This window comes from Malus sylvestris, chromosome 11 (assembly GCF_916048215.2).
Source record: "Malus sylvestris chromosome 11, drMalSylv7.2, whole genome shotgun sequence".
In the NCBI taxonomy this organism is placed as follows: domain Eukaryota; kingdom Viridiplantae; phylum Streptophyta; class Magnoliopsida; order Rosales; family Rosaceae; genus Malus; species Malus sylvestris.
Window position 1 is genome coordinate 11,398,531 of NC_062270.1, and position 20,613 is coordinate 11,419,143.

The 20,613-nt window shown below is 38.8% G+C and overlaps 2 protein-coding genes, 1 long non-coding RNA gene and 2 pseudogenes across 6 annotated transcripts in view; 3 read left to right on the top strand and 2 right to left on the bottom strand.

Moving 5' to 3' along the window:
- LOC126590827 (putative pentatricopeptide repeat-containing protein At1g12700, mitochondrial) overlaps positions 1 to 20,613 on the top strand; it is a 46,690-nt pseudogene that overhangs the window by 1,635 nt on the left and 24,442 nt on the right.
- Positions 1 to 20,613, bottom strand: part of LOC126590832 (uncharacterized) — a 44,083-nt gene that overhangs the window by 187 nt on the left and 23,283 nt on the right. The gene's annotated exons all lie outside the window — the stretch shown is intronic.
- LOC126590830 (general transcription factor IIH subunit 2-like) lies at positions 1,103 to 19,384 on the bottom strand. Of its 4 annotated transcripts, XR_007612170.1 has the most exons (4): positions 19,126 to 19,384; positions 18,578 to 19,040; positions 17,720 to 18,396; positions 16,574 to 17,141 (listed from the first exon to the last, which is right to left on the bottom strand). XR_007612170.1 is itself a non-coding variant. In XM_050256339.1 (3 exons), the coding sequence occupies exons 1-3, from the start codon at positions 19,203 to 19,205 to the stop codon at positions 1,111 to 1,113; spliced, it is 855 nt and encodes a 284-aa protein (XP_050112296.1). In that variant the 5' UTR covers positions 19,206 to 19,384; the 3' UTR covers positions 1,103 to 1,110. The 4 variants fall into 4 exon arrangements, 3 of the variants coding, with proteins under 3 accessions (XP_050112296.1, XP_050112299.1, XP_050112298.1); XM_050256339.1 differs by lacking the exons at positions 16,574 to 17,141; positions 17,720 to 18,396 and adding an exon at positions 1,103 to 1,422; XM_050256342.1 differs by lacking the exons at positions 16,574 to 17,141; positions 17,720 to 18,396 and adding an exon at positions 1,402 to 1,422 and having other exon boundaries at positions 18,564 to 19,040.
- On the top strand, positions 3,066 to 5,864 carry LOC126590825 (uncharacterized; annotated as a pseudogene).
- On the top strand, positions 6,710 to 8,761 carry LOC126590824 (putative pentatricopeptide repeat-containing protein At1g12700, mitochondrial). Its single transcript, XM_050256337.1, has one exon. It carries the CDS (start codon positions 6,835 to 6,837, stop codon positions 8,638 to 8,640), a length of 1,806 nt encoding a protein of 601 aa, XP_050112294.1. The 5' UTR covers positions 6,710 to 6,834; the 3' UTR covers positions 8,641 to 8,761.

Genomic DNA, 20,613 nt, shown 5'->3' on the forward strand with positions numbered 1-20,613 from the left:
TACATTATGCAAAGAGGGGATGGTCCATGAAGCAAGGAGTGTGGTTGAAATGATGATCCAAAGAGATATTGAACCTAATATGGTTACTTACAACTCGCTTATGGATGGTTATTGTTTGCGAGGCGAAATGGACGAGGCGAAAAAAGTCTTTGATCTAATGCTTCACCTAGGCTGCATGGTTGATGCTCATAGTTATAGCATATTGATAAACGGCTATTGTAAGCTTAAAAGGATAGATGATGCCCAAATGCTTTTCCTGGAAATGTCTCATAAGGGCGTTGTTCAAGATACAGTTACTTATGGCACTCTTATGAATGGGTTTTGCAAGATGGGGAGAACACAAGATGCACAGAACTTGTTCTCTCAAATGCAAGCTAGTGGCCAACTTCCAAATGTTCAGATTTATAACATTTTGCTGGATGGCCTCTGTAAAAACCAACAATTTTCCAAGGCAGTTGAATTGTTGGAAGAGATGGAGGAAAAGAAGTTGGATTTTAACATTGTAACTTATAATATTCTTATTGCAGGTTTGTGTAGAGCTGAAAAAGTTGAATACGTAAGGGATCTCTTTCTTAGTTTATCATCAAAGGGAATTCAACCTAATGCCAGGACGTATAATACAATGATTAGTGGATTTTGTAGTGGGGAGCTAACAAGTGAAGCAGAAAACTTGCTTAGAGAAATGGAAGAGAAAGGCTGTTCTCCAGATGGTTGCACGTACAACACAATTATCCGAGGGTTTATCAACGACAACGAGACATCAAATGCAGTGAGGGTTATTCAAGAAATGGTGGAGAGGGGTTTTTCTGCAGATGCATCAACTACGGAGTTGATCGTTAATTCACCCGCTTTGTTGGCATTGATACAAAGATTGTGATGAAATTGATTTGCATCTTTGCAGTTTTTGACTAGTTTCGGTGCATCCTTCCCTTGAGTGCTGCATTGGAGGGAGTTGTTCCACTGGTTCCAGTTCAGGTAGCCATTCATTCATGCATTGCTTAGTGACGAATGATATGTGTTATTAATTTAATCTATTAAGTGATAGAGCAACTTTTATGTTATTCTTCAATGATGATGAAATTCGTAGACATATTTACGGCCCTGTTTAACTTAATAGGACAGGTCTATCCAATTACATGTTAGCACTAACAACTCTCCAACTCGAAACAAGGGGAATAATGAAGAAATTCCTCTGTTTCTTAAACAATCGAGATGGCAATAAATTTCGAAACTCAGATTCATGGTTGTACTGCGAACACTATTGTTTTTTTCTATTGCAACGTTTGGTGAAGGCATCCCAGACTTCCAAAAGCCCTCTGCCGCTCTTTGTGGGAACCCCATCTTTACCAAATTAGCAATTGCAAATTCTGCTCTGGCTGGAGGAGGAGGTGCATGTTCCAATATTAACTCTTTTAAGTGCGCCTACACAAAGCAGAAAACATATCAGAAACAATGTTATAAAAACGAACTTTGTAGGTTAAGACTTAATAGTAATAATAACTGTGGATGAAAATCTTAAGGGCTGGTTTGGTATTGCTGTGCTTTGAAAAAAAACTGTTTTTGCTGTGATGTGAGAATAAGCGGCTGTGAAATAAAGCTGTAGAGTGTTTGGTAAACTTTTTTGTAAAAATGCTTTTTAAAAAAAAAAACATTATTATAGTGTTTGGTAAACTTTTATGTCAAACATATGTGAAAAAAAACCGGTTTTTCAAAGTTGGGTTTTGCAGCTTCTTGTTTTTGGCTTTTTATTCAACCCAAAACTATGAAAAAAAGCTGAAGCTGAATGTTTACCAAACACAAAAAAACTCACAGCTTTTTTTGATACAGCTTTTTTCAGAATCACCTCAGTATCAAACTAGGCCTAAATCTTTTAAGTGAAAAACAAAAGACCACTTTCTGGTGCTCAAATGCATTAGAAACCCAAAATTCAGGTTTAGGGTTACCTAGATGAACTCACCTCATCCAATGCAATATAGTATAAGCCACCGGTTTCTTGGCATAGATGTTTGCTTGCATATGAAAATTTCTGCCGAGAGACCAATGACTGAGCACCTAATTTTTTATTTCTTACACTTCTGGATAGTTTCCAGCCTCTCCATAAATGGGGGTAAGGCTAGCCGACATTCACCTCTCCCAGACCCTGCTTAAAGTGGGGACCTTGTGCACTGGGTACGATCTTTTTTACTTCTGGATAGTTTCCAGTATATCTCCTGGATCACAGTTACTGAGAGCTGGATACAAGATCAACACTTCTCTATGACCATACGATGGAATCTGATTCAGATACCCATGCACAAGATCCAATGCATTCTGCAGGGAGGAGTCGCCAGAGCATTCCAGTTTACCCATCAACGCTTTAACATGAGACTCGGGACTGCCACCAAGATCCGTTAAACAATGAGCAACACCATCTTATTTGTTTTTTCGAATTATGAGGTGGTTTCCATATTGTTTCTCTTCTCTTTCAAATAATGAAGATTTAGATTTGAGAATCCATCGTCAAGGCAAAAAGAATTTGAGAGCCCATCACGTTGTAGCAAAAAGAGATCTATAAGGGTGCGTTTGGTACGCAGACGGGACGGAACGGGACAGGACGGGACGGGACGGAACGGGACGGGACGGGACGGAACGAAGGTGTAATTTTTGAAAAAGGCATGGGGTATATTTGTCTTAAAATGGTAAAACATTGTGTTCCACAGACGTGGAACAAACCCGTTCCACAGACGTGGAACAAACCCGTTCCAGGGGGTGGAGGTGGGACGCAAAAACACCCAAAATCTGTCCCGTGGAACAGCCCGTTCCACCCATTTTTGGCGCACCAAACGCGGGACGGAACGCCTCGTCCCGTTCCGTCCCGTCCCGTCCCACGTACCAAACGCACCCTAAATGCATTGCATAATTGGCTATGCATTAACTTCATAAATATAATTTTTGGGTTGCTTCATACTTTCCCAAAAGTTAGCCTACTCTTTGATATTAGTTTTATTGCTGAAAATTTAAACAAATATGATTTAATAGTATTTTTTTTCATTTGTAAGTGAGAAGCTTTAGACTCGATTATAGCTAAAGGTAAATTTGAACTATATTATTAGTAGCCCAAAATGATGTTATCTTCACTAAAGTGAGGAGGGAGTGGAGTTAGCCTTACAATGGAATAACAATAATGTAATTCAAATTCGTCTTTGTGTTAGGATGCTACATGGCATCATCTGGCATCAATTGTGATTGACAAGTGTACGGTAGATATTAGCTAGTTAGAGCTGTTAGAAGTGGGAGGTTAGTACTAATAGAAGCTTGTAAAGGAAGATAAGGAAGTTAAATGAAATGATATTGTTGTTCTGTTACTATCTCTCTGTGCAATTGTAGAAGATGTGGAGCTAGGTTCTAACATTGGTATCACAGCCAAACTCAATCCTTCGACGTTGTATGTCGCGGCAAGCTTCGCGGAAGAATATGGAGTCTCGAGTTTCGAGTCTGGAGACGAGGATTGAAGAAGTCCAGCAATCGCAAGAGAAGGTTCAGGCAAATTTAGAGCTGATTATGGGGGCAATTACAAGCTCTGATGGCAAGGGGTAATGGTGGATTTTTGGGGAATTCTGCAGCTACACCGACGCATCAGCCGTTCATCAAATCGACATCTCCTCTCTCTCGTGTGAAATCGAATGAAATTGTTCTCAAGCTTCAATTCTTCCACAAGGAAAAGGTTCAAGCCCGAGAGAAAAGAGATGAATTCTGGTCTCAATTTCGTCCAAGATACAAGCCCAAGACTCGTCCTGGTCTACGACCCATATTGAAGAAATTCAAGAAGGTGCATGACTACGACAAATACCACGAAGATGATTCTGCAAAGTTTCGTTCCAGTTCCAAATTTCAAGCAATTTTTGGGTTTTTTCGAAGTGAATTGGCTGGGAAGAATGAAAAGGTTTTCGATTTACTCAACAAGAAAGTTGAAGACACTGTGAAAAGTCCTCCATTTCTTGATTCTGATTGCATGAAATCCAAGATTCAAGCTTGCGTTCTGAGTTCTTCATCTCCTAACGAATTGGTTGCTGCGTTTAGCGATAAATTCAATCAATTCAGGACGTCGCCTTCGTCTCATCGGGAATCTAACTGCAAGAACGACTTGGCCCAAGAATTCATTTTCATAATTTCCGTATCTGATGATGGGTTCGTGAAAATTGATTCACTTGCACTCCAAGTGTTTGATGAAAGGTCACACTCAGCAGATTGTGATTTTCAGTTGGGCTATCACATGCCGATTTCTGACACCGGAGGTACACTTCGTAGGTTCTTTACTTCGAATGTTCAAATTAAAGATGCTCATAGTTCTAAATTTCTTGTTTGTAATGGTGAAGTCATGAAAAATGGTACTATTGTGCATTTGAAGCTTGGTTTCCATGAGTTAATTTGTGACAAGGGTGGGACAATTAGCCAGAGGCTCTTTAATTCAAAGTCCAAGAATACAGATTGTGCTCGAGGTTTTGATTGTTCCAAGGTGGTCAAATGTGAGGTAAGTTTTGATTATTCCATGATCATTGATGGGGAGTATGCTGGTATTTTGGGATTGCATCATTTAGTAGCTTGTATGGACAAGAATAGAAAACATGAAAGAAAGTTCACTCTCTCCAGATTTGGAAATGGTTGCTGTATTGTTTGCTGTGTTGTTTGCTATGTTATTCTCGATCATGACTACTGCAAGGGCATTCGGGATAAGGGTGGTGGCTCAAAATTCAGGTATAATGTAGCAAATGGTACTGTTTTTTGGAGAACCTATTATCTGCAGAAATGTTTTCCGTCTTGTTCCAGATTGGACAATGCCAATATGTATTGGGGAACATGTTTTTGGTGATCAGTACCGAGCAACTGATGCAATCATAGAAGGACCTGGAAAACTTAAATTGGTTTTTGTAACTGATGGGCCAACGAGATGGCAGAGTGGGAGGTTTACAAATTTATTGGTGCTGGAGGCACAGCATTGTCCATGTATAACATGGATGAGTCTATCCGTGCTTTTGCTGAGGCTTCCATGAACACTGCCTACCAGAAACGTGCTTTTGCTGAGGCTTCCATGAACACTGCCTACCAGAAACGTGCTTTTGCTGAGGCTTCCATGAACACTGCCTACCAGAAAAAGTGGCCATTTTATCTTAGCACTAAAAATACTATTTCTGAAGAAATATGATGGAAGGTTCAAGGACATCTTCCAGGAAGTTTATGAAGCTCATTGGAGATCAAGATATGAGCATCGTCTTATTGACGACATGGTTGTTTATGCTCTCAAAAGTGCAGGAGGTTATGTGGTACTCTGCTACTCTGCTACTGCTAAGCTTTGTGTGAACTTTGATGTTGCATTCATTGGTACAAAGTACATGCTAAAGCTGGAAAATGGGTGTAGTGTTTCAATGGCAAATGATTGGGTCAATACCATTACTCATCTTTTTGGGAGGGTGTAATGTGGAGTCAAATTTTAGGCAGTGAGCTACTTTGCTAATTTTAGGCAGTGAGCTATTTTGCTACTCTAGAGAAGCAATGCTGTTGCGACTGAAGTGAGTTCAATGACAGAACAGTTCAGGGGTGATGTTACTGAGGAGTGGTATCATGATTTGAAGCTCCAGTTTTCATAACTTGTTGATCTTTGAGTTGTTTTGTTTAATTGTAGTTCTGCACTTTGTTTCCGTAAGTTTTGTTTTAAGGGGGAGGTATTGTTAGGATGCTACATGGCATCATCTGGCATCATCTGTGATTGACAAGTGTACGGTAGATATTAGCTAGTTAGAGCTGTTAGAAGTGGGAGGTTAGTACTAATAGAAGCTTGTAAAGGAAGATAAGGAAGTTAATGAAATGATGTTGTTGTTCTGTTACTATCTCTCTGTGCAATTGTAGAAGATGTGGAGCTAGGTTCTAACACTTTGACAAAGATCGAACTTAAAATCTCTCATTTACAAGGAGAGATGAATATTATTAAGTGATAAGAGATTTCCACTGTACTAAGTCCCAATTTCGTGAGATTAACAATAGGTAATTAGTTACCAAACAAAATTTCAAGAAAAACGTTCAGATTTTGAAAAAGTCAAAAAAAAAAAAAAAAAAAATCTCTATGTTCCTTGAAAAAATTCAAAAAAAAACATTTCAAGAAAAACATTCAGATTTAGAAAAAATTCAATTTAGAATATCAATTTTATACAAAAAAAATAAAAGGGGATGATAAATGATAATATTTGAAAGAGTAAACTATCGATTTGCCCCCTGAACTATCACCCAACTTTCGATTTGCCCCCTGAACTTTTTAATTGGAAAATTAAGGACTTAAACTAATTTTTTTGGCCGATTTGCCCCATGCTGTTAATTTTTCATTCATTCCATCCAAATTTCTGTTAAATGGAAGCATATGCACAACATGTGTGGGTAGTTCGGTCACTTCATTCTTTAAAATAATTGAAAACCTTAGATTTCTAAAATATAAACCTATGCAAATATGTGTGATTCTATAGCTTTTCTGTCTGAAGGTCTAGTGAAATGACGCTTTTGTCCACAAATGAGAGTTACGTGGTTTGCACATGATAAGAGTTAACGTTAATTTGGATGAAATTTATGAAAAACTAACGTTGATTTTCAGTTGGCCAAAAAAATTAGTTTAAGTCCTTAATTTTCCAATTAAAAAGTTCAGGGGGCAAATCGAAAGTTGGGTGATAGTTCAGGGGGCAAATCGACAGTTTACTCTATTTGAAATCCCTATGTTCCTTGAAATTATATGTGAGTTTTCCTTCGTATATCATCCTCAGCAAAAGTTTTCCGAAAGGAGGATTTACGCACGGCCTCACTGACTCACTAAAGATGATGCGGGCAACAACAGCTGCTGCTGCTTCTTTTTCGAAGGTTGGTTATGGCAGCAGCAGCAGCAGCACCAGAGGTATGCCTCCTTGTCTTCTTCAAGCTTCTTCTGTTGTTATTTTCTTCAACAATTACTTGGCTTTGTTTCACTCTCGACCTTCTAAATCGACCGAATCTAAAAACACCCAACACCACCAGCTTTTGAAAATCAATAATGTTGAGGATGCTCTCAATGTGTTCGACGAAATGCTTCAAAGGCGTCCTCGGCCTTCCGTTGTCCCTTTCAACCAAGTCTTGACTCAACTTGCCAAGTTGAAACATTACTCGGCAGTCATCTCCTTGAATAACCAAATGGTTATGTCCGGAATTCGTCCTGATGTTTATACTTTAAACATTATCATTAATTGCTTTTGCCATTTGCACCAAATGGGGTTTGGTTTGTCAGTCTTGGGAAACTTCTTCAAATTGGGTTTTGAACCAGATGTCACGACCTGCAACACTCTAATCAACGGCTTTCTTCTTGAGGATAGAGAGGCTAAGGCAGCAGCACTTTTCAACAAAATGATGGAGGGAGGTAATTGCAAGCCGAATCTGTTTACTTTCAACACACTACTTAAGGGCCATTGCTTGAAAGGTAACAACATTGGAGCTATCCAATTGCTTAAGAAGATGGAAGAAGGAGATTGCAAGCCTGACATAGTTGCCTATAGCACGGTCATTGACAGTCTTTGCAAGGATACTCTACTTGTTGATGCACTGAAGCTCTTCTCAGAAATGACGAGTAAGGGTATTGCCCCAGATGTCATGACCTATACCTCTTTGATTCATGGAGTTTGCAAATTAGGGAATTGGAAAGAAGCTACAAGATTGCTGAATGAAATGGTGAGTAAACATATCTTTCCAAATGTGTGCACCTTCAGTGTTTTGGTTGATACATATTGTAAAGAGGGGATGGTCCAGGAAGCAAGGAGCTTGGTCAAAATGATGACGCAAGGGGATATAGCACCCGATACAATTACGTACAATTCGCTTATAGATGGTTACTGTTTGCGAGGAGAAATGGATGAGGCGAAAAAGGTTTTCGAAATAATGCTTAGCAAAGGCTGCATGGTTGATGCTCGTACTTACAACATATTGATAAATGGCTATTGTAAGCGTAAAAGGATAGATGATGCTCGGATGACTTTTCTAGAAATGTCTCGTCAGGGAGTTGTTCCAAATACGGTTACTTATAGCACTCTTATTGATGCGTTTTGCAAGATGGGGAGAACACAAGATGCACAAAACTTGTTCTCTCAAATGCAAGCTTGTGGCCAACTTCCAAACATTCAAACGTATAATATTTTATTGGATGGCCTTTGTAAAAACCAACAATTTCCCAAGGCAGTTGAATTGTTGGAAGAGATGGAGGGAAAGAAGTTGGATTTTAATATTGTAACTTACAATGTTCTTATTGAAGGTTTGTGCAGAGCTGAAAAAATTGAATGTGCATGGGATCTCTTTCGTAGTTTATCATCAAAAGGAATTCAACCTAATGTCAGGACATATAATGTAATGATCAGTGGACTTTGCAATGGGGGACTTACATGTGAAGCAGCAAACTTGCTTAGAGAAATGGAAAGGAGAGATTGTTCTCCAGATGGTTGCACGTACAACACAATTATCCGTGGGTTATTCAATAACAACGAGACATCAAGGGTTATGAGACTTATTCAAGAAATGGTGGAGAGGGGTTTTTCTGCAGATGCATCAACTGTGGAGTTGGTCGTTAATTCACCCGTAATGTTGGCATTGATAGAAAAATCATGATGAATTTGATTTGCATCTTTGTATTGCCTAGTGACGTATGATATGTTTTATTAATTTAATATATCAAGTGATTGAGCAACTATGTTACTCTTCTTTTAAGATTATGAAATCTGTTGGAGAAGCCGAGTATCTGGACTGATGATATTTGTAGGGTCATTCTATAAGTAATGTCCTTCCATTCGCTTGGGTTGAAACAACGCATTTATTTAGGAGAAATGGAATTAAAATTGACTCGTTCAATCTCATCATTTCAGTTTCGAAAATATTACGTTCCTTATAATAATACTATGTGAAATCCATATAAAATACATTGAATAGTTTTTCTTGTTAATCTAATCTATTCATTTTGTCAAATCCAAATCATTTCTTAATTATCTCATCCAAACAGAATCCAACTTGTGACTATGGAAGTGCCGGATTGCAGGTATCAAACTCAATCATCTGCCGACTGAAAGAGGTGGAATAATCTCCAAACAACGCAAGTCAATCATCTGCAGAATCGTCCAACATCAGAACAACATTAAATAAGCTTCGAACAGTCCTCTCTGGCAAGTTCACCATTGAAACAAATGCCTTGAGTTGTTGATGCGCAGGTTCACTAGTCATGTTGGTAATGTATGCAAGAAGAAGGCAATTGCAAGTAAAGTTTGGCTCCGCTGGTCTTCCATTTCTGAATCTATCAGGGAGGATGCTCAGGGGTGAAGAACTATGATGCATGCCCCGGATGATCCCCCCATATTCAACCGTGATCCCGTGGCACAGAAGCAATATGGAATCCCACAATGGCGTCCTTCACTGAAACAAAGATCAGTAAAACACTACAGTTGTGCCTTCTCCCAACTGATGATGTTTCTCCCAACTGATGATGTTTAATTAAGTACCAACCTGAAGAGAAAGTTGGATTTCTTATCCCAATACAAGGGCAAAAACTGGCAGTCTTTGCCTTCCAACTGCGAGTACACAAGCTCCCGGGAGAAGAGCAGAAGGGACACCAGACGGTTTGGTCGTGACAATGGAAAATTAAAGTCTATTCAGTTGTGGCATTGTCGGCTAGGTCATGCCTGCTTTGGTTATTTGCGAAAATTACTTCTATCATTATTTAATAATATTCCGGAGTCCTCGTTGAAATGTGATGTTTGCACATCAGCTAAAAGTCATCGAGCTTCTTATTCTCCAAGTTTGTATCAAAGAACAATTCCGTTTGAGTTAATTCATTCTGATGTGTGGGGGCCATCTCTGGTTACTACTTAGCATGGTGTTTGTAACATTTGTTGATGATTGCACTAGGATGACTTGGTTGTACCTCATGAAAAATAAAAGTGATGTGGGTGGCATCTTCAAAGCCTTTTATCACATGGTTTATACTCAGTATTCACTCCCTGTTAAAGTGCTTCGGTTAGACAATGGTGGTGAGTATCTTAATTAGGATATTTCTTAGTTTTTTTTACGAAAAAGGGCATTCTTCATGAAACTACATGTCCTCAGACCCCACAACAAAATGGAGTTGCCGAACGAAAAAATCGGCACATGCTTGGGATTACTCGTGCCCTTCTTATTGGTAGTTCTACACCCAATACATATTGGGCTGATGCAGTCACTTATGCTATTTATATCATGAACCGAATGCCATCGCGTGTTCTCTCTTTTAGAATTTCCTTATCCGTGCTTGCTGATCATGTTTTGCTCCCTTCCACTCTTCATCTTGAACCCTGGGTTTTTGGTTGTGTGGCATATGTTCATCTTCACAAAAATCAAAGAAGCAAGCTTGATCCATGTGTAGTGCGGTGTGTGTTCCTTGACTTTAATCCTTCACAAAAAGGCTATAGATGTTATCATCCATCTATTCGACATATGTACGTCACCATGGATGTTACCTTCTCTGAAGACGAATTATTTTTTCCTCCCAGCCATATTCCTAAGGGGAGACAAACTCAGGTGAAGATTATGGTTGGTTTGATATTATGCCTACTGTTTCTGTAAATAGTCCAAATGGGCTTTTAGACCAAATCGGCCTAGATGCTACTCACCAAATTGGCCCAGATGAAGCTAACCATGACTGCCCTGATGGGTGTGCTGACCATGGTAGAAGGAATGGCCTAGAACCGTGTGATGCTTGCCTAAGTGGGCCGCATATTGTACACATGAGAATAATGATGGGTCGCATGCTAACGCTGTTGTTGTTTGTCCATCTGCAGCTGCCAGCCAAAGTGGGCCAAATAGAAATTGTGATGTTGGTCCGAGTAGGCCTTCAAGGGTGATAACTGCCTCAAATTCGAGTAATAGTTCCAGTGAGTTAGAAGACAATAACAAACTCCCTCATAACATAACAAATATTCCCGAGGTAAGTACGCACTTGGAAATTATTGAACAATCTTATATGTTGCCTCCTCGACAAAATCGAGGAAAACCACCAGACAGGTACTCTCCATAAGGAAAGGTGTGGTATTCCATTTCAAACTATGTCTCTACTCATTGACTTTCACCGAAATATGGTGCATTTGTTTAGAAAATGGAAACCATCAAAATACCCACCAGAGTGGAGGAAGCTTTAAAAGATTCCAAATGGAGAGAAGTAATGCAAGTTGAAATGGAAGCACTACAAAAGAATAATACATCGAGTGTGGTCCCACTTCCCAAAGGAAAGAAATCAGTGGGGTGCAAGTGGGTGTTCACTATTAAACATAAAGCAGATGGAACAATTGATAGATACAAGATGAGGCTAGTGGCCAAAGGTTTTACCCAAACCTTTGGGGTTGATTATCAGGAGACTTTTGCTCATGTTGCAAAGATGAATACCATTAGAGTTTTCTTATCTTCTTGCTGCGAACCATGAATGGCCTCTGAGACAGTTTGACGTTAAAAATGCTTTTCTACATGGTGATTTAGAGGTGTACATGGGTATTCCACCAGGTTATGGCGCTGCGAACTCCAGTGGGAAAGTGTGTAGACTTCGGAAGTCATTGTATGGCCTTAAATAGTCACCCAGAGCGTGGTTTGGGCGGTTCCCCCAGGCGATGAAGAAGTATGGGTATCGACAGGGAAACGCAGACCATACGTTGTTTATCAAACGCAAGGATGGCAAGATAACTCTTCTTATCATATATGTAGATGATATGATTGTCATAGGTGATGATACAATGGAAATCAAACGTCTGCAAGGGCATTTGTCTTTTGAGTTTGAGGTGAAAGATCTTGGAGGACTAAAATACTTATTGGGAATTGAAGTGGCTAGGTCTTAGGAAGGAATATACTTATCTCAGAGTAAGTATGTATTGGATCTTTTGTCTGAAACTAGTATGTTAGGGTGTAAACCAGTGGATACACCTATTGTGCAAAATCATCATCTAGCAATTTATCAGGATCAAGTCCTAGTGAATAATGAAAGGTATCAAAGATTGGTAGGACAATTGATTTATTTGTTGCTTACAAGGCTAGATATTGCTTACACAGTAAGTGTGGTGAGTCAATTTATGCATGCTCCTAGTGAGGATCATATGGCAGTAGTAATGCGGATTTTGAGTTACTTAAAAGGAGCTCCAGGAAAAAGATTGATGTATAGAAAGCATGGGCATATGGAGGTGAAGGGGTGTACCGATGTAGATTGGGCTGGAAATATCACCGATCAGTGGTCTACGCCGGGATACTTCACATTTATAGCTGGTAATCTTGTGACATGGAGAAGTAAGAAGCAAAATGTGGTGGCAAGGTCTTTGGCCGAGGCTGAGTACAGAGGAATGACACATGGTATTTATGAGCTTTTATGGCTTCAAATTCTACTCACTGAGATAGGGTTTAAACCAAAAGGTTCTATGTTGTTGTACTGTGATAATCAAGCAGCACGGGAACTAGCTAACAATCTGGTGCAGCATGATAGGACTAAACATGTTGAGGTGGATATACATTGTATCAAAGAAAAGTTGGATGTTAAGTTGGTTGACATTCCGTTCGTGAAGACAAAAGAACAGTTAGCAGATATTCTAACTCATGCAGTTTCTGCAAGAAGGTTTCAAGACTCACTGGACAAGTTGGGCTTAGGTGATATCTATGCACCAACTTGAGGGGGAATGTTGACGTGAGTCAACAATAATAGAATAGAAATGTAATTGTGTTTCCTAGTTTAGGTATAACTCTCCTTTTATGTCTTTAATATTCCTTGTAGTACAAGGATTGAGTATGTATATATATGGGTTGCCTCCTATGAGATAAGAATATAGAGAAATATATTGAAACCCTAAAAAGTAGTTTTATCCCTTTCCCCTCCCAAACCAACTTATTGCGCTCCGTCCAAAGCGTCCAAAGCAGCATCAATACTACATCAAAGTCTACCCCTTTGCTTTCCACAATGCTATGCAACCAATCCTTCATGAACGCACCACGGATGTCCCCCCTACCCACACCCAATGGCGATGCAAACCACACAGCATGGGCAAAGTGACACTCCCGCAACGCATGTTGAGCAGTCTCAAAAGAGGCCGCACACCTAGGGCAGGATCCATCAATCCTCACATTTTTTGGGTCAGATTAATCCTAGTTGGGAGAATACCGGAGCACACTCGCCAACCACAAACCTTAACCTTTGGAGGTACATTCGCCCGCCTAATAGCTTGCCATAAACCTCGATAAGCACTACCCGCGTTTGACGAAGTACTTCGGTTTTAAGATCCGAGACACTAAACGAGTCTGGCTTTGATGTATACGCCAACCTTGTTTCGCTAAGAGTGCGAGATTATGGGAATGTAATCAATTTGGATTGAAGAGGATTTTAATGGATTTTTTTATTGACAGATTTCAAAGGATTTTAATATACTTTATAGTTATATATGGATTTTAGTTGATTTATATTGATTTTTGTGGATTTGTATGGATTTCTTCCATAAATTTCTTAGGATTTTGAAAAAATTGAAAATCACATGTAGAGCCGGATCATTTTTATTGAAATCATGCAGCTGTGACTCAAACAACTCTAATATTCCATTGTGTGTTCAGTTATGGGTCTCCCCTGCCTAACCTTCATTCAGTCTAGCAGACTGACCACAAGCCGCAAGCATTTTCCTAAACTTCAATGCACATTCTGGCTTCCTGCCCTTCCAGTACCCACCACGCATAACATTAGAAACCACATTTCATTAATTTCTGGCAAGCTTCACTTCCCAACAACAACAATACATATTGAACCATCGGGTCTCAAGTAGTGGAAAAAATGGAGGAAGACTATTCGTCTTCTGAGAGACCAGAGAATTTTTGAGAAATTTGGATAAATAACCAAAATTTGTTGGGTTTGATGAGACTGGAACTTGGAGACTAGTATGAACTTGGTTTTGAGTTTGAAGCACCTACTGTCTTTTTGGATCTTCTGGAAACGTTATTTTCAGGGTATATTAGTATTTTTACTACACGTAGACATGTGTGGACATTTTTTAAATCTTAATCGACTACTCTTGAATTTGAATGTATTTTTAAAATCCTCTCAAATCTTAATTTGACTACACCATGATTTTAAAATCATTTAAAATCCTAATTAACTACCTTTAGATTTTAAAGTACATTAAAATCCTATCAAATTCTAATTCGACTGCACCCTCCTACATACGTAAAGTTCACGGAAGCCCAAACCACCTTCCTCCTTCGGTCTCAATTTTAGCTCATTGGAGTTTTGTTCCCTGAGCGGCATAATGGAATTGAAATGCTAAATTCAGTTAAAAAATAAATAAATCCTTTTGTGTAATCTAAAATAAAACCTGATATGGAAACCGAAAGCAAAGGGTCCCGACTAAAACAGAACATGAAATACATGCTCTTCAACTCTCACAAACACAGCCCTACAACAACTCTTTGTTTTTTGTGAATCTCAACTCTCTGCCTCAGAGATGCAGAAGATGATGCGGGCAACGATTGCTGCTTCTTCTTCTTCTTCTTTGAAGGTTGGTTATGGCAGCAGCAGCACCACCGGCACACTCAGACCCAGAGTTATGCTGCCTTGTCTTGTTCAATCTTCTTCTGTTGTTGTTTTCTTCAACAATTACTTGGCTTTGTTTCACTTTCGAGCTTCTAAATTGACTGAATCTAGAAGCACCTAACAACACCAGCTTGTGAAAATCACTAATGTGGAGGATGCTCTCAGTGTGTTCGACGAATGCTTCAAAGGCGTCATCTGCCTTCCGTTGTCCTTTTCACTCAAAATTTTGGGTCAGCTTGCCAAGTTGAAGCATTACTCGACAGTCATCTCCTTGAATAACCAAATGGTTGTGTTAGGATGAATGTTGTGTCAGGAATTCGTCCCAATGTTTATACTCTAAACATTATCATTCATTACTTTTGCCATATGCACCAAATGGGGTTTAGCTTGTCTATATTGGGAGAATTCTTCAAATTGGGTTTTGAACCTGATGTCACAACCTTCAACACTCTAATCAACAACTTTCTTCTTGAGGATAAAGAGGCTGAGGCAGCAGCACTTTTCAACAAATGGGGGGAGGTGATTGCAAGCCGAATCTGTTTACTTTCAACACACTACTTAAGGGCCATTGCTTGTGTTGATGCACAAAATCAGTGAGGACTTTGGTACAACAGAAATGTTAAGTTTTTGACCTTCACTAGATTGTTTCGGTCACTAGTATGAATAAGTATGTAAATGGATAGGGACAGGGAAGCAAACACAAGATGTATGTGGTTCACCCAGATTGGCTACGTCCACGGAGTAGAGGAGTTCTCATTAATTGTGAAGGGTTTACACAAGTACATAGGTTCAAGCTCTCCTTTAGTGAGTACTAGTGAATTATTTAGTACAAATGACATTAGAAAATATTGTGAAAGAATGATATCTATTTATAGAAGAGAGTTTTTAGTTTCATTCTGACATTGACACGTGTCGTGTTGTGATTAGCTTCTGATGTTGACACATGTCGCGCTATGATTTGCTTCTGACGTTGACACGTGTTGCGCAGTGATTGGCCTCCTGGTTAGAGGGAAACTCTTCTGAGTCTTTGATAGTATAACGTTGACCGGTGCTCAGTAGTTTCATGATTGGTCAAGTATGGTGCAAACATCTTGAAAGGTAACAACATTGGAGCTATCCAATTGCTTAAGAAGATAGACGAAGGAGATTGCAAGCCTGACGTAGTTGCCTATAGCACGGTCATTGACAGTCTTTGCAAGGTTACTCTAGTTGTTGATGCATTGAAGCTCTTCTCAGAAATGACGAGTAAGGGTATTGCCCCAGATGTCTTGACCTATACCTCTTTGATTCACGGAGTTTGCAAATTAGGGAATTGGAAAGAAGCTACAAGATTGTTGAATGAAATGGTGAGTAAACATATCTTTCCAGATGTGTGCACCTTCAGTGTTTTGGTTGATACATATTGTAAAGACGGGATGGTCCAGGAAGCAAGGAGCGTGGTTGAAATGATGACGCAAGGGAATATAGCACCCAATACAATTACGTACACTTCACTTATAGATGGTTACTGTTTGCGAGGAGAAATGGACGAGGCTAAAAGGGTTTTTGAAGTAATGCTTAGCAAGGGCAGCATCGTTGGTGATTGTAGCTATTACGTATTGATAAACGGCTATTGTAAGCGTCAAAGGATAGATGATGCTCAGATGATTATTTTGGAAATGTCTTATAAGGGGGTTGTTCCGGATACAGTTACTAATAGTACTCTTATTGATGGGTTTTGCAAGATGGGGAGAACACAAGATGCACAAAACTTGTTCTATAAAATGCAAGCTTGTGGCCAACTTCCAGACATTCAAACTTATTCTATTTTATTGCATGGCATGTGTGCAAACCAACAATTTTCCAAGGCAGTTGAATTGTTGGAAGAGATGGAGGGAAAGAAGTTGGATTTTGGTATTGTAATTTACAATATTCTTATTGAAGGTTTGTGCAAAGCTGAAAAAGTTGAATATGCATGGGACTGTTTAACTTAAGTGATAGAGCAAATTTTATGTTACTCTTCAATGATGATGAAATTCGTAGACATATTTATGGCTCTGTTTAACTTAATAGGACAGGTCTATCCAATTACATACCTCTCTATGAAGTTAGCACTAACAACTCTCCAGCCCGAAACAAGGGGAATAATGAAGAAATTCCTCTGTTTCTTAAACTATCGAGATGGCAATAAATTTCAAAACTCAGATTCATGGTTGTACTGCAAACACTATTGTTTTTCCTATTGCAACGTTTGATGAAGGCATCCCAGACTTCCAAAAGCCACCACGGTAGCTGTAGTGTAGATGATTGTTCCAAAAACAAGTACCTGTGACAGTAGCCAGGTCATACATTTGGGTGAGAGTCGTGAGAGACCACCGCAGATTTGGAGGCAGCATCATATTAAAATCAGCTGCACTTCATCCTTCGTTTATATTCGGGATCTTGGAGTGCCTAGTGCTCTCACAACCAGGGCAGTTATGCAAGCTTTCATGAATATACATGTCGCATTCAAGGCAGAAGTGTTGTTTGCATTTTGGGCAAGCGACCCGAAGACCGGGCTTGTTTCCTGTGTCATAAACAGTGAAAACAAATATAAGATAGGGAGACGATGCTGCCTACACAAGCAAGGTTTATATATGACATAAATGAATAACTTAAATATACATTTGAGAGGGAAGGTTTTCCCTGTGATTTGAACAAGTGATATTTCCGGGTTCTTCTAATTTTCCCTCTCCCCTCTTATATCACCTAATTTTTTGGAGCTTTTCCTATTTGGACTCATTGTCTCTTTAAGCATATTATTTTTAAAGTCAAAAAGCAGCTTCAAACTGCTGCTTCCTAAGGGAGCGTCTGCTAAAACGTTGCATTAAAACAAAGAAACACTACACTCCCCAGCTTCCTTATCAGACTTGCATAACTTCTGTCAGACCATAAGGCCAACGTTTAATAGAATTGAACCATGCAATTCATATCAAGAATATTTCCTGGTTTGTAGATATCATCCCTGAAGGAAAATACGTTGAAGCCAAATATGTCCAATCTTATTACAACTATAGCTAAAGCTGTTACATTGTGAACGTAGTCTTTCTATCAATTTTATTGCAAAAGCTCCAAAATATATATTTCATGTACAGAAACACTTACCGGGATTGAGAAGACTTTGTTGGCAGCCGAAACAAGATCTAGGAAACTTGTTTTGTTGATCAATTAGTAGTGAGAGGTACATCTCGTAAAAAGGTACAATGGGAAAGAGATGATGATAAGACCTTGCCAAATGAGGGGATGAAATGAGTGTCAACCCACAAATGCGACATTCCGTAGGTAGCTCACATACGCGAGCCTTGCACCTAGGACAAGTGTATCCAGCTCCTACCTTTGCCTCCTTGTGACATGAACAGATGGCCACAGAGCCCTCTGCCGCTCTTTGTGGGAACCCTATCTTTATCAAATTAGCAATTGCAAATTCTGCTATTTATTGGAAGAAAGAATGGCAACTAGGGTTAGGTTAGGTTGCATGTTCACCGTACAAAGGATTTTAGGGTGATAGATAGTGTTGTCAATTCCCTTAATTCAAGGGATGTGTCTTATTTGTCTTGTTGTCAATTCCCTTAATTCAAGGGATGTGTCTTATTTGTTCTTTTTTTGTTAGCTTTAGACGTCAATCAAGGAGGGATAGGTAGTCTTATTTTCTTCCCTCTAGCACATATATATTTGTTATCTCTTGTACCTGATTGTCTCATGATGAATATACCATTCACAAAATTCAATACTATTGTAGGAGGAGGAGGCGCATGTTCCAATATTAACTCTTTTAAGTGCGGCTACACAAAGCAGAAAACATATCAAAATCAATGTTCTAAAAACAAACTTTGTAGGTTAAAACTTAATAGTAATAATAACCGTGGATGAAAATCTTAAATCGTGAAAAACAAGACTACTTTCTCGTGCTCAAATGCATTATAAACCCAAAATTCAGGTTTAGGGTTACCTAGATGAACTCACCTCATCCAAAGGAATATAGTATAAGCCACCGGTTTCTTGGCATAGATTCTTGCATATGGAATTTTCTGCCGATAGACCAATGACTGAGCACCTAATTTTTGATTTCTTACACTTCTGGATAGTTTCCAGTATATCTCCTGGATCACAGGTACTGAGAGCTGAATATAAGATCAGCATTTCTCTATGACCATACGATGGAATCTGATTCAGATACCCATGTACAAGATCCAATGCATTCTGCAGGGACGAGTCACCAGAGCATTCCAGTTTACCCATCAACGCTTTAACATGAGACTCGGGGCTGCCACCAAGATCCGTTAAACAATGAGCAACACCATCTTTTACAGTCACCAGGCCAACTTGACTAAACGGATTCTGGTAGAAAAACTCTCTTATGAAGGCCTCAACATGTTTTGCAACTACCCCCCGTTCTGCTTGGTCGAAAATCCATTTCCGCAGCTGCCTTCACAACTTAACATCACACTTTAAGTACATACATATCACAAGTACTGTCAAAAAAGAAAAACTCTTGCATCCATGCATCTTACTTTAACATTTTCATCATTGACAGAAGATGATGTAAACCAAACTCCTTGGCTGCCCAAGCTAATGTTATTCTATGTTGCATATGCCTTCTCTGCTCTAAGCACTAGTCGAACCGAAAATCGCAGTACAAAATATTGTCAATGTACTTGAAACAAATTTAAAGCTTCAAACTTTACTAAACAAAGGTTCCAGAAAAAATCAAATTGTAGCAGATCAAACCAAAAACAAAAGAGAGTAGAAATAAGCTAAAAGCTCTCTCTCTCTCTCTCTCTCTCTCTCTCTCTCTCTCCCTCTCTCTCTCCCTCCCTCCCTCCCTCCCTCCGTTTAGGCGCCTTTGTTCGCCGTTGTTCATGGTTCGATTGACCGCGATTTGCTGTGGCTCTTGCCTCTTGGAGTGATGAGACCCAGAGCACCGAGGCACAGACGCCCACCAGTTCATAATTTTGCACCCAACTTTTAATTTTTGAGGTATTCATCAATTTCCTCTCTGAATTTGTGACTATTGGCCAATTTCCCCCCTCAACTTTAATTTTGGCCAATTTCCCCCCTTAACTCTCATAATTAGTCAATTTCCCCCCTCAACTTTAATTTGGCCAATTTCCCCCCTCAACTCTCATAATTTGTCAATTTGTACCCTACTATTAATTTTTTAATTTGATCATAATTAAACAAGTGTGTGTAAGAAACTAAATAAGATGTATGTTAATCATTTTCCTATGTCTTTATCCTATTACAAATAGATTAAAATTTAGAATTTTACAATTTATCATAGATAGTATTATTAGTCATAATAAATCAGTATGGAGTAATTTTATTTGATTTTTTACTATACAAAATTGATAAAAAAAATGATTGATGTGTACATTTTTGTATGTGAATACAATTTTCTTTATAAAAGTGAAAGCTAAGTTCAAGTAAATTGCGGAGAATCGAGCTTTAGTGCAAAAATGGCTAGTCAATTCATAATTTTCGACTCCTTATTAAGAATAACCCATTTTATTGAAATATGTCTGATCCATGAGTTTAGGATTATTATTTCTTCTTCTACATGCTTTAAACCCGATTCATAACTTTTTCTTATAATCAACCCATATCACATACTAATTGTATTATGTTTTTGTACATTTTACCCTATATTATGCAGGTGAGTTTATGTTAATTTTAGTACTTTGTTGGAAGTTATTAGAAAGATTGAAAGAAAAAAAAAAGAATAGATGGAAAATTAAAAAAATTTAACAGAAGGGGGCAAATTGACTAATTATGAGAGTTGAGGGGGGGAAATTGGCCAAATTAAAGTTAAGGGGGAAATTGACTAATTATGAGAGTTAAGGGGGGAAATTGGCCAAAATTAAAGTTGAGGGGGGAAATTGGCCAATGTTCACAAGTTTAGGGGGGGAATTGATGAATAGCTCTTAATTTATTTTAACTAAATAATAAATATTATTTTTCTCCAAAAGAAAACGTTATTTCTTTCAATTTATTTTAAATGT

Bases quoted from the DNA above. Each gene is read 5' to 3' on its own strand.
- LOC126590824 (XM_050256337.1), top strand. From the start codon at position 6,835: ATGATGCGGGCAACAACAGCTGCTGCTGCTTCTTTTTCGAAGGTTGGT.
- LOC126590830 (XM_050256339.1), bottom strand. From the start codon at position 19,205: ATGCAACATAGAATAACATTAGCTTGGGCAGCCAAGGAGTTTGGTTTA. The intron at 19,041-19,125 runs GTAAGATGCATG...TAAGTTGTGAAG, and splicing joins TCAATGATGAAAATGTTAAA to GCAGCTGCGGAAATGGATTT. The intron at 1,423-18,577 runs GTGAGTTCATCT...TGCTTTGTGTAG, and splicing joins ACTATATTCCTTTGGATGAG to GCGCACTTAAAAGAGTTAAT.